The sequence below is a fragment of the Clarias gariepinus genome, chromosome 3 (genome assembly GCF_024256425.1).
Source record: "Clarias gariepinus isolate MV-2021 ecotype Netherlands chromosome 3, CGAR_prim_01v2, whole genome shotgun sequence".
Lineage (NCBI taxonomy): Eukaryota > Metazoa > Chordata > Actinopteri > Siluriformes > Clariidae > Clarias > Clarias gariepinus.
In genome coordinates this window covers 15272225-15286062 of record NC_071102.1, presented here as the reverse complement: position 1 = coordinate 15286062, position 13838 = coordinate 15272225, and the positions used below count along the sequence as shown (strand labels likewise).

The window sequence follows — 13838 nt, the reverse complement described above, 5'->3', positions numbered from 1 at the left end:
AGAGTTGAGTTCGAAAAAAACACAAGAGAGGAGTCAAACTGTGAATGTTATCAATGTGGCGATTTATCCTGATCACATGGTAGAGTCATAGTCAAAGGTGAAAGTAGGAGATCAAAGCCGGCAGTTCAGTCAGTGAAGCAAAACAGGTCTGATCTGTACTAGCATAGGGCATGGGGCATGAGAAAACTGGGCTAATCATTTTGCACCAAAGTGAACGCTGACCTCTCTACCAGTAGAATCAGCAGTAAATAAATGCCTGGAGTGCAGGTGGGGCAGTCCTGAGGAAAAAACATGACAGCGCCAGAAAAAATGTGACTACTGTATGTAAGAAAAAATATGACAATGGCTCTGGAAGGGGTCATGGAAATGTGACAAATTTATGGATGAAATATGACATTATTTATAGCAGTTTACCTAGAAATGCATTCTATTGAATTGAAAATAACTTAATTAGAAATAATACTGAATTAAACTAAATGACATTAAATTTGGTAATGTTGTGTGGTGTTAATGTTTTGACTGATTTTTGTATTTCATGTTTACAACCCATGAATAAGCAAATGGAACTGCAATAGTATATCACATGCATAAACAAGCTCCAGTTAGTCCAGAATGCAACAGCTAGTTGCTATAGTCAGAGCAGTCCTTACTAGAATCAGAACAACACAACATGATATAACATTACCCTATATTTTACCCCTATCTTATCCCCAAATGAAAATTCACATTAATTTTAAAATTTACTGATTTTAAGTTTGATTACTAATGACCTATAAAGCCCTAAATGGTCTTGCAAAACAGTGAACAAGCAGCCACGCCTACATTGAGCAACAGGTGCAGACTCTTTGCTGGTACCTAGTACAGTGGACCCGCCTCCCACCAAAATAATAATAAAAAAAAATTGTAAAAATAAAACTGCACTTTACCTTAAGAAAAAGTAAAAATAAATCCTCACAGATAAGTGTTTCCGTTTGGGCGCGCAGGCGATATGTGTGTGTTTGTGTATGAAGCTGAAGTAAGAGGAAGGAAGAAATGAGACCCTCCCTCTTCCTCTTCTCGTCTTACACAGTAACCCCTTCTCCCCTCTTATTTGCGTTTCACACACATGCGCACACACAATGCAAACACTGTTTTGTCGGGAAAATAAACAAGAAATCTCTTTATTGACACTCAAATGAGCGACACATTAACTGAATCACTGCTGTAAAGTAAAGATAAAACAAATTAATTTGCACTTTACCTTTAAAAAGAATCGCAACAGAGCAGTGTTTCTGTGTAGAGCAGAGAGTGTTTGTGTGTGTGTGTGTGTGAAAAGGAGAGAGGAGGAGGGGTGTGTGTGTGAAGGCGAGAAAGGAGGGGTGTGTGTGAAGGGGCACTGTGTCCAATGAGTGCAGGCTGACACAGAGAGAGAGAGAGAGAGAGAAAATGGATCTGTAACTTGCTTTTGCTTTACATGTGTACACACGTGTGTTATAATAAATAGCACACGCGCGCTGTACACAAACGCATAAATAAAATGTTTTATATGCCACACGTGTTCACAGTGTTATAGTAAACAGGACAGGTGCATGGAAGTTGATTATACCAGTGAAAGACGCGCACTAAGACCCAGCAGGGGAGACGATTACCCACAATTCCACAGCGCAAGAAAAAGAAAAACCATTGGCTCAGTGGTGATCACGTGACTCAGTGTCAAAAATCCATACTGAGCTCCCTGACCTGCACTCAATCTACAGCAAGCAGTGCTGGATCAAATCCAGGAAGATAGTGAAGGACCTCAGCCATCCCAACAATGGACTGTTCTCTCTGTTGCGGTCTGGAAAGCGATTACGCTCCCTGAAGGCCAACACAGAGAGACTGAGGAGGAGCTTCTTCCCGCAGGCGATTAGGTCTCAACCACAACACAACTAACTACCATCTTTTTGTAACTCCACGACACAAATCACTTTAAATAATGCACAAATCACTTTAAATAAGACACTTTACAAAGTCACTTTTTATGCATACTTGCACACCACAGCCATTTAAAAATTCTAAATTTGTTTTTGACAAATTTCTATTTTCTTTTCTATATTTTTATATTTGATACATTGATATTTTGCTTTTTTTTATATAGATATCTCGTTCTTATTTGTAAAGTATATTTTACTTTTACTTTGTACAGTACATTTGCACTAGTTAATCTTATTTTTCTTATTTTTTAACGTATTTCTCTTATTACAGTATATTTTACTTTGTACAGCATATTTTACTAGTTACTTTTATTTTTTAAAGTATTTCTTTCATTCCTATTATTTCTTATGTATAAGCTTTTACATTTTTTTTTCTTTTAAGGTCACTGGCAGTCGTATAAGCATTTCACTGCATATCGTACTGTGTATGACTGTGTATGTGACAAATAAAATTTGAATTTGAAACAAGAAGCGCATGCATGCTACATGATATTCGGTACTTGTAAACTAAGACTTGTTCGTTTTTCAAGTCAAAATTTATTTTTAAAATTTGCTTGTCTTGAGAAACACCAACCGCAAACCGTGTTACTTGCAATCCGAGGTTCCACTGTATAATGAATACTTCATAAGTGTTTGGTTGGAGTTCTTATCATATGAAGACAACTCAAACGGCGCCTAAGTTTAGCCCCATATGATCTGCTTAAATGTGACTGCTGATGACAATTCAGACTTTGGACTGCATTTTTGCTTTGATGGGTTATGACAGCAATGACTCAGTCAGATTTTAGTAATTAGAATTTACACATAACCACCGGCTCTACTCACTCCATCCTCTCTGACAGCTGATTACTATGCCATCTTTTATGATGGGACAGTTTGCCAGACCTTTGCTCTTCAGGACCTTCCCTCTCCTCCACTAGCACAATTTTCCAACCTAACCACTGGGGTTCACTGATTCTTCTGAGCTGAAGTGCAATTCTTACTCACCATTCTCCTGTTATTGGCAGCCTATAAAAAGGCCACAGGAGCCTGGACTGGTGAGTTTTCTTTCCAAACATAGGTTAATACACGTACTCTATGCTATGACTCTATTTGCCTATGACTAGAAGGAAGCTACCTGGCACACGATCTTGTGCATGCTCCACAGCCTCTGCCTCCCATGCTCTGCTTGGCTTGCTATGCCGCTTCTCTGTTGACTTGCACCCAGCTACTGTACAACCAAGGGACCTGCACTTTTAAAACCACTGATTTCCCCCAGAGCATAAACCTGGGTTCAGTCAGTGATTACCTGTAATCTGTCCTAATCCTCCTGGACCTCTCAGGAGCATTTAACATGATAACATGCGCAAAATTCTCTTGTCTATCCTTTAAATTCTTGAATATGTGGCAATCATTTGCCTCCCACCTAAAAGATTGTTCAGATGAGGTGACATGCAAGAGATCCACATCTGCTTCACGTAGACTCTCCACCGGTGTTTCACAAAGCTCAGTAATTGGCCCTCTATATTATATCTTGTGGTGGGGTCATAACCTTGCATGGCTTTTCATACCATTGTTATGCGGCTGACACTCAACTCATTCTCTTCTTTCCTTCCTTAGACACTCAGGTTTTCACACGGACTGTAGCATGTCTGGCAGACAACTCTTTCTGGATGGAAGCTCATCAACTGAAACTTAATCTTAGTAAAACTGACTAATGTTCATCCCTCTGTCAGGATCTTATGAGCTCCCTGGACAACAATCAGATCACTCCTTCAGTCACTACCCACATCTTCGGGGTACCTGTGGACAAGCTGGACAAAAGGACAAGAAAGTCCTTTTTTTCCATGTTATTTCAAGGCTGGACTACTACATTTTTTTACCTGGCAGGTCTGCCTCTATGCATCATTCATCTTCTGCAGCTGATCCAGAAGACAGCTGTTTTTAACCTTCCTAAATTCTCCCATACCACCCCACCCCACTTCTCTGCTCCCTCCACTAAGTTCCTATAGTTGGCTGCATTAAATAAAAAAACACAGATGCTGGCCTAAAAATCCATCTGTTTCTTAGGTATTTGGGTTAACTGTTAAAAGTGCCATATAAATAAAACAAATTAAAATAAATATCATATTGGTGGCACAGTGGCATAGTGGTAAGCACTGCAGCCTTGCACCTCCAGGGTTGAAGGTTTGATCTGTGTACATAGAGTCTGCATGTTCTCCCTGTGCTCAGTGGGCTTCCTCTGGGTACACTGGTTTTCTCCTACAATCCAAAAACATGCAGAATAGGCTAATTTGCATTTACAAATTGCCCAAAGTGTAAATAAATGTGTAAGTGTGTATGTGCTTGTGTCTTGCCATAGAATGGCACCCTGTCTTATGCCCGAGTCACCTGGAATAGGCTCCAAGCTTCCCACGACCCTGTGCAGAATACTGTAAGCGCTATAGAAATAAGTGAGACTGAGTGAGTGATTAAGTATCATCCCGAAAATCCAACACCACCATAGTGCAATGACAATTATGAACAATCATGAACAAAGGGCAACAGTATCCATTCCTGGAAGAAAGAGTAGATAGAAGCATTAAAGATGGATAAAGACTAAAAGAGAATTAACCTGGGCAGCTGTGCTCTGTGCAGTTCCACACACCCCCAGCACATGTGCTAAAAGTGACAAAGACATTATAGTTATCAAATCAATGGAAATCTTTGTAATGGTACTTATATACAACTTTTCTACTTTAATCTTATTTAAAAATATTTAAATGTGTACACATTGTATAGAAGATATGGTTGTATCTAACCAGTTGTTGCACTCCTCCTGTATAGAGTGTCCTGAGGGATACAGCATACCCCGGTGTTCACAAGGACATTCAGATGGCTTCACGCATATGCCATCTTCATAAATTAGACCTGTCAACACACACACACACACACACACACACACACACACACACACACACACAGTTTATAAATTTATCATATACTTTATAGGCAACACAGCACAGACTTATAACCACAAGGTCAATAATCTTCACCCTCCTTTAATTCTAGGTGTTATTTATCAGCCTAAATAACAATTGCGTAGTACTCACTAACTTCTATAAACAAATAACCTCAAAAATGTAACATAGTTACATTTAATTTCCAAACCTAGGTGGGGAAAATAATTACACCCTAAGTTTATAATTTGTTTTTTTGTGCAAAATTTAAGAATTCGATTAGAAATTTAGTTTAAAGAATAGTAATGTAGTTCATGCTCAGTTATGCACGTTGGAACAGCGATGGTTAAAACAGAGCTGCCAACTTTTTAGAAAAGCTTGAAGAGAGATACTGAAAATGAGGGCATTGGTTCGGCATGCTCGTCAGGGACTATCTGACTACTTCGATTCATACACATTCACATTCCATACAAACCTAAATAATTCTTTTGATTGTGTAAAGCTGCTTTGCGACAATGACAATTGTTAAAAGCGCTATACAAATAAAATTTAAGTGAATTGAATTGTATGCACCATTGCATATGCCCAGCCATTTTATCCAACACTAACTGCATGTCTCTGGTTGTATGTATTTCAGTGTTGCACCTTTAAAATAACAGATGCATGTAACTGTATTTATTCCAGTTGGTACAACTGACATTTGAAATACTGACCCAAGTAAATAAATGAAATAAGGCCTACCATACCCACCAGTCAAATCACCTAAAGGTGCTCCTACAGCCTTCACTCAGCCATAAAAATAATGCTAATTTCAACCATACTTAATGAGTATTATTTCTCTTTACTATTCACTGTAAAAAATTTACCATAAATTTTACGGTAAAAAATACAGTAGCAATGTTTTTGGGTGTACAGAATTGCACTCATTATACTGTCTAATTTAAAGATTTATGTTGTAATAATAATGGTTTAGTTTCATATTTTTTACTGCTCAAAACTCACTCACTCTCACTCAACATCTATACAGCTTTATCCTGTATGGGGGGGGGCGTACACAGAGGAAACCCACCAAACACAGAGAGAACATACAAACTCCATGCACACAGAGACGGGAATCGAACTCGGACCCTGGAGGTGCAAGGCTACAGTGCTTACCACTACTCTACCATGCTTGCTACATCATTGTATCACACTAGCTGGGAGCTAAAAGAGATAGAAGTTACATTGCTAAGCATTCGGATTTTACTGTTAAGGTACTATTAAAAGTACTTTTATACTAATTGATGAATACAAACCTAAATCAAATGATCAAAACCCATCAAAATTTATTTAAGACTTGGACATCAGCAGGGTCCCATGTATTTTTTAACAAAGACAGCAAAACAATATTTAAATTTCTTAAAATCAAAAATACAAATATCTTTTGTATTTTTAAGCATTTGGGGCAGACAATTTAAGCATATAATTTTATAGAAGGCCTTTTATTACAACTTTACACAAAAATATAATTTTATCACACACGTTATAATTGTTTATGTCCTCTGTCCTGCATTGTGGTTTTTAAGTGCACACTGCACTGGGGTATTAAATATGTTTATGTATTTTGTAATGGGTTTGGCATAAGGGGGGGCAACAACAAACATGGACATGTGGCGAGGTCTTACTGAAAAAGGATCATTTTACATAGGGAAGGGAAAAAGGGAAGAAAAGGTGTGCACGTGCAGTTCTGGTGGGCAGTGCCCTGTTGGCATGCGGGCACAGGCTGGTGAGCAGTGGCGACGGGCAAAGTGGCGCATGCTAGCGGCTGTCTTTGCCACAGTGATCAAAGGGCGGAATACCATTTTCGACTTTAAAGTCCTTGGTTAATGTATATTAGACGACGATAAACTGTAGAAAAAACTATTAAAATACATAAATTATACAGTATAATAAGTGCAATCCCGTACAATCAATAATGTTGCTACCGTATTTTTTTACGGTAAATTTTTGGCAACCACAGCTGCCAGTTTTTTACCGTAAACCTTTTTAATCTACATGTAAATTAGATGGCTATAAACTGTAAAAAAATATATATTAAAATCTGTAAAATATACAGTATAATGAGTGCAATCCTGTACAACCAATAACGTTGCTACCATTAACATTTTCATATGTTTTCAACTGTTAAATTTGAGGTCCTACTTTGTAAAACTAATCACAGTTTTTCACTGTAAGTTTTGTGAAATACGGTTTTATTCTGTAGCATTTTGTTAAAATTATGGACATTTCTTACTGTGTAGCTGCCTTAACCTTCTATACTGAAATTAAAGTAGGTGTTTAGCAGATTACAGGACAAAAAGTATAATTTTTTCAACCAGAACTTCTAATTTTAGTAATAATTAGTAATTTTCTGCTCTGTCTTTATTAAACACACGCAAGCGCGCACACACACACACACACACACACACACACACACACACACACACACACACACACACACACACACTAATGTAAACCCTTCAATTAATTAAAAATGCCCTTCCTATTCAAATACTTTTGAAGAAGATGGTTTTATATATAATAAAGCCATCTTCTCCAAAAGTATTTGAATGGGAAGGGCACTTTTAATTAATTGAAGGGTTTTGATTTAAAAGATTAATGTGAGACAACAGATAATAATTTTAGGTTTTATTTCCAGATTTTTACATTTAGAAGTGTAAAAAAAAAAAAAAAAAAAAAACTTAGAATATGCCACTTTTGGCTTGAAGCGCCCAACTGGCCAAAAAGATTTTAAAACATGAAGAACATGTTTCTTGTCCATGTGTGCTTTGTTAAAACAATTATTAAAATAATGAATAGCACAGAATGTCTATTTTTGGTTTAAAAACGTCTCTAGGGTTACGTCCGTAACCCCAGTTCCCTGAAGGGGAACGAGACGCCGCGTCACGAAGTGACAGCTATGGGGATTGCTTCCAGAAATCGCGTCTTGAAGACATATCTAATCAATTTCATATATACGACGTCATCGCCTTAGCGACGCAGCCGCGTCTGACGTCGGCATGCGGAAGAGTATAAATAGGTGTCAGACAAACCTACTACAGCTTCCGAAAGCTCACAAGCGCCCAGGCGCATATAAGTATGGCAACGTGACGCGGCGTCTCGTTCCCCTTCAGGGAACTGGGGTTACGGACGTAACCCTAGAGACGTTCCCTTTCAGGGGAACTTCGAGCCGCGTCACGAAGTGACAGCTATGGGGACGAGAATGCCCACTCCGCCATGCTTATAGGTGCCTGGCCTGAGCCGAGAGCACCTGAGAGGACGGAGTTGGGTCGAGGTCAACGGCATAAAATTTAACAAATGTGTGCGGGGTGGACCACCCGGTGGCGTCGCAGACCTCTTGAGGTGTCGCCCCCGCAGCCAGAGCCTTGGAGGCCGCCATACCTCTGGTGGAGTGCGCCCGGACTGAGAGCGGAGAGGCTTCACCAACTGCACCATAAGCCATGGAGATGGCCTCCACAATCCACCTACTGAGCGTATGCTTGGTCGCTGGTAAACCCCGCTTTTGGGGGCCGAAGCACACGAATAGCTGGTCAGACCGTCTCCACGCCGAGGAGACGTGGACATAGTGACGGAGAGCTCTAACCGGGCAGATAAGGTTTAGCCTCTCCTGTTCCGCCGTCAGGAAGGGTGGAGGACTGAAGGCCTTGAGCACCACTGGCCTGGTCACTTTAGTAGGGACCTTGGGAATATATCCAGGTCTTGGATGTAGAAACGCCTTGACTAGCCCAGGGGCAAAGTCAAGACAGGATGGTGCTACCGAGAGCGCCTCCAGATCACCTACCCTCCGGAGAGACGAGATGGCCAGAAGGAGGAGGGTCTTCAGTGTTGCACACTTCTCGTTACTGTCCGTGAGTGGTTCAAACGGAGCCCGAGACAGACCCTCCAACACCATGGTGAGGTCCCACGAGGGTACCCTGGAGTGAGCTGAAGGTCTTAACCTCCACGCGCCACGGAGAAAACGGTACACAAGTGGGTCACGGCCCAGAGATCTTTTCCCCGCAGGGGAACGGAATGCGGAAATGGCGGCCACATAAACCTTTAAAGTGGACGGGGCTGACCCAGCAGAGAACCGCTCCTGCAGGAAGTCCAGTACGGTCCCGACAGGGCACTGAGCGGGATCCAGCAGCCGGTTCCTGCACCATGAGGTGAAAACCCCCCATTTGGCAGTGTACAATTTTCTCGTGGACGGGGCTCTAGAGCTAAGTATGGTGCTGACTACTTCCTGGGAAAAGCCAGCGTCTATGAGGTGCGCCCCTTCAGAGGCCACGCCCATAGATTCCACAGCTCGGGTCTTGGATGGAGAATCGATCCGTGAGCTTGGGACAATAGATCCCTCCTGATCGGCAACTGAAGAGGCTGTCCGTCCAGGAGAGACACTATGTCTGAGAACCATATCCGGGTGGGCCAGCGAGGGGCCACTAGAAGGAGCCGAACTTTCCGCTGGCGGACCCGCTCTAGAACCGCCGGGAGCAGTGCGACCGGGGGAAAAGCGTACAGGCGTCTGCGTGGCCACTGATGCACTAGGGCATCCAGGCCTAGAGGCGCTGGTTGTATAAGGGAAAACCAGAGTGGACAATGGGTCGTGTCGCGAGACGCGAACAGATCGACCTCTGCTCGCCCGAACTCCCTCCAGATCATCTCGACCACCTCTGGATGTAGACGCCACTCCGTTGCTGACAACCTCTGTCTGGACAGAAGGTCTGCCCCCTGATTGAGGCACCCTGGGACGAACATTGCCCGTAACGAGAGGAGCTTGCCCCGGCCCCACAGGAGGATCTGGGACGCCAATTTGCACAGTGAGCGTGAACGCAGACCCCCCTGATGATTGATGTAGGCGACCACCGCTGTGTTGTCGGTGCGAACCAACACATGCTGGCCCCTGACATCTGGAAGGAAGTATTTCAACGCTAACCAGACTGCCATCATTTCGAGAGCATTTATGTGCCAGTCGCGCTGATGTTCCTTCCATAGGTCCTGTGCGGAGCGGCCCCTGTAGATCGCTCCCCATCCTGTTCGTGAGGCGTCTGTTGTCAGTGTCACACGGTGGCACGTGGCGCCCAGAACAGGGCCTTGGGACAGAAACCCAGGCTTCTTCCATACCCCTAGCGCCCGAATACAACGGGATGAAGCCCGAATTACGCGGAACGGACTTCCTTTGGGGGAGAAACCCTTGGTTTTGAGCCACCACTGGAGCGGCCTCATGTGCAGCAGGCCAAGCGGTATTATGCTTGATGCTGCTGCCATAAGGCCCAGCAGCCGCTGGAAGCTCCTCACAGTGACAGCACGGCCTAGTCTGATGCCCCTGACGGCTAGAAGGAGTGACTGAATGCGAGCCGGCGTGAGGCGGGCTGACATCCGAGTGGAGTCCCATATAACGCCCAGATAAGAGGTGATGCATGACGGGGTAAGCACACTCTTCTTGACGTTTAGCCGTAACCCCAGCACTCTGATGTGACCGAGAACTAAGTCTCGATGACGGGCCACCATTTCTGCAGAGTGGGCAAGAATCAGCCAATCGTCGATATAATTCAGGACTTTGATACCTGACAGACGAAGTGGGGCTAAGGCCGCATCCACCACTTTTGTGAAAGTGCGGGGTGACAGAGCTAGGCCGAATGGAAGCACCCGATACTGGTACGCCTCGCTCCCCAAGGCGAACCTCAGGAACTTCTGATGTTGAGGAAAGATGGAGACGTGGAAGTACGCGTCCTTCAAGTCTATCGTGATGAACCAGTCGCCTGGTCGGATCTGGGTCACAACATGCTTGAGCGTTAACATTTTGAACCTGTACTTCCTCAAACTGCGGTTCAGAACTCGGAGGTCCAGAATTGGCCGCAGTCCCCCACCTTTCTTGGGGACGATGAAGTAGCGGCTGTAAAAGCCGCACTCTCTTTGGGACTGAGGGATCTTTTCGATAGCCCCCTTTGCCAGGAGAGCCTTCACCTCCTCTTCCATCACCTGGGACTGCTCCGGTTTCACTAGTGTACCTAGTACACCGTTGAACCGTGGTGGGGGGCTTCTGAACTGAATCCTGTAGCCCTCTCCCACTGTACGCAGAACCCACTGAGACACACCTGGAAGAGCTTTCCACTCGTTCATGTGTTCTACTAGAGGAACCAGCCTGACGGGACTGTTTCCTGGTGATGGGGGCCCCGAAGAGCTGAGTGGAGCCAAGCTCGTGGCTCCTGGTTGCGGTCGCCGAGAAGAAGCAGTAACGGCCCCATGGGCCGATGAACGCTGAACCCCTCGGGGGAGCCGCCGCAACCTGGACCCATCAGGGTAATGGGCCTTTGGTGGCAGCGCTCCTGGCCCTGATAACTTGGCGTAGATCTTGGCCATAAGAGGGCTGCCGCCCAGAGCGCCGCCTACTGCGTCTGCCTGAGCCTTTCTGCTTTTGCGGGGGCTGACGAGCAGCGACACTATGTCTCTCAGTCAGACGATGGGAGGACCTTGAGCTGGTGCTGGGCTGATCAGTGGCGACCTGCACATAATCAGCTCGGAGAGGGAATATGCTGGAGAACGCTGCCTCGTTCTTCTGAGATTTCCGGATAGTGGCGGCAACGTCGTGGACGGCACCGCCAAAAAGCCCGGAAGGCGAGATCGGCGCGTCTAGCAGAAGCTTCCGATCCTTTTCCCCAAAGGACGCCATGTTGAGCCACAGATGCCTGTAGGCAACCACATTGGCCGCCATAGATCTACCCAGGCACCGTGCTGCCTCCTTAGCCGCCCTAATGGAGAGATCGGTGGCGCGGCGCAGCTGCTTAATTGCATCCGGGCCAACTCCCTCTCCTTCGTCCAGCTCCTGCAGAAGGTGAGCCTGGTATGCTTGCAGCAGACTCATAGTGTGCATGCAGGCTGCAGACTGACCCCCTGCCGTATAAGCTGTACTAATGATCTTAGCAGATGTACGGCATGGTCTGGACGGAAGCACTGGGGGCCTGAGTGACGACGCCGAAGTCGGAGACAAATGTCTCGCGAGATCACCCTCGATCTCCGGCATCGTCCCATAACCTCTCTCCTGGCCCTGAATCAGGTTAGAATAATCATATGTGAAAGGGCCGTGAACGCGAGAAGAATATGGCTTTTTCCAGGAACGTGTTAGTTCATTATGCACTTCCTGGAAAAAAGGCAGACCCTTCCTTGAAGGTTTAATCCTCGGTTCTAGGATGCGTTCGCCCCATTTTCCCTGAACTCGTGCTTCCTGCTGAACTTGTGGCCAGGAAATATCTAATTTCTCTGTAGCCTGAACTAAGCACTCAAGCAGGTCTGTATCGCCTATAGGGGGGTCATGTTTCACTGACTTGCGCACTACATGCCGCGCTGGCCCCGCCCCCTCCTCCATGTCTGAATCAGACACTCGGAGATGCCGAGGTGAGCTAGCCGCTAGCGGCACGCTAGCGGTGCAAGGAGTAAACCCCACGGGATCTAAAACCTCTGAGGACCCGCTGTCCGAACCGGAGAAGGTGGAAACTAAGCTATCGTTAGCCGCCTCCTCCAGCTCGACGCGGGAGCCCCACGAACGCACGCTCCGCCTGAGAGGCGCCGCGTCGCCGGCTTTAAAGGTAAACAAACGCAGGCGAGCGCGAAGGGCTCCGGCGGAGAGGGTAGCACAACTTTCGCATTCCTCCCCGGTCAGAGCCGCTTCAGCGTGCTCTGCGCCTAGGCACATCACACACAGAGCGTGTGTATCACCTGGCTCGATGAGCCTGGAGCATGGATAAATGCAGCGCTTAGCCGCACACATAGTGCCTGTTTTAGTAAACATGAGTCTACGTGTTTTATTCTCTCTTTTTTTTTTTTTTTTTGAAAGATCAGAGTTCTGTCTTTGCTTGTGAAGCGAAGGAAGCTGTAGTAGGTTTGTCTGACACCTATTTATACTCTTCCGCGTGCCGACGTCAGACGCGGCTGCGTCGCTAAGGCGATGACGTCGTATATATGAAATTGATTAGATATGTCTTCAAGACGCGATTTCTGGAAGCAATCCCCATAGCTGTCACTTCGTGACGCGGCTCGAAGTTCCCCTGAAAGGGAACAATAGGTTTTGCCTGTAAATACTACATTTGTTAAGGATTAATCTTCTTCTTTGTCTTTCGGCTGTTCCCTTTCAGGGGTCGCCACAGCGAATCATCTGCCTCCATCTAACCCTATCCTCTGCATCCTCTTCTCTCACACCAACTAACTTCATGTCCTCTCTCACTGCATCCATAAATCTCCTCTTAGGTCTTCCTCTAGACCTCCTGCCTGGCAGTTCCAACCTCAGCATCCTTCTACCGATATATTCACCATCTCTCCTCTGAACATGCCCAAACCACCTCAATTCTGACTTTATCTCCAAAACATCTAACGTGGGTTGTCCCTCTGATAAACTCATTCTTAATCCTATCCATCCTTGTCACTCCCAAAGAGAACCTCAACATCTTCAGCTCTGCTACCTCCAACTCTGCCTCCTGTCTTTTTTCAGCGCCACTGTCTCTAAGCCGTAGAGCATCGCTGGTCTCACCACTGTGCTGTACACCTTTCCTTTCATTCTCGCTGATACTCTTTTATCGCACAACACACCTGACACTTTTCTCCACCCATTCCAACATGCCTGTACCCGCCTCTTCACCTCCTTTCCACACTCTCCGTTGCTCTGGACCGTTGACCCCAAGTACTTTAAATCCTGCACCTACCTCTGCTCCCTGTAGCCTCACCGATCCTCCTGGGTCCCTCTCATTCACACACATGTATTCCGTCTTGCTGCGGCTAACCTTCATTCCTCTGCTTTCCAGAGCATACCTCCACCTCTCCAAATTTTCCTCCACCTGTTCCCTGCTCTCGCTACAGAGCACAATGTCATCTGCAAACATCATAGTCCATGGGGACTCCTGTCTTACCTCATCTGTCATCCTGTCCATCACCAGAGCAAACAAAAAGGGGCTTAGAGCCG

General features: G+C 45.3%; 1 protein-coding gene across 1 annotated transcript in view; it reads right to left on the bottom strand.

Annotated features, from left to right (window-relative positions):
* Positions 1-13838, bottom strand: part of otog (otogelin) — a 135962-nt gene that overhangs the window by 100927 nt on the left and 21197 nt on the right. The window contains exons 14-15 of the mRNA XM_053491571.1: positions 4733-4841; positions 4546-4592 (exon numbers count right to left, since the gene is read on the bottom strand). Coding sequence (XP_053347546.1) covers positions 4546-4592; positions 4733-4841 — 156 coding nt within the window. The remainder of the gene's footprint in view (positions 1-4545; positions 4593-4732; positions 4842-13838) is intronic.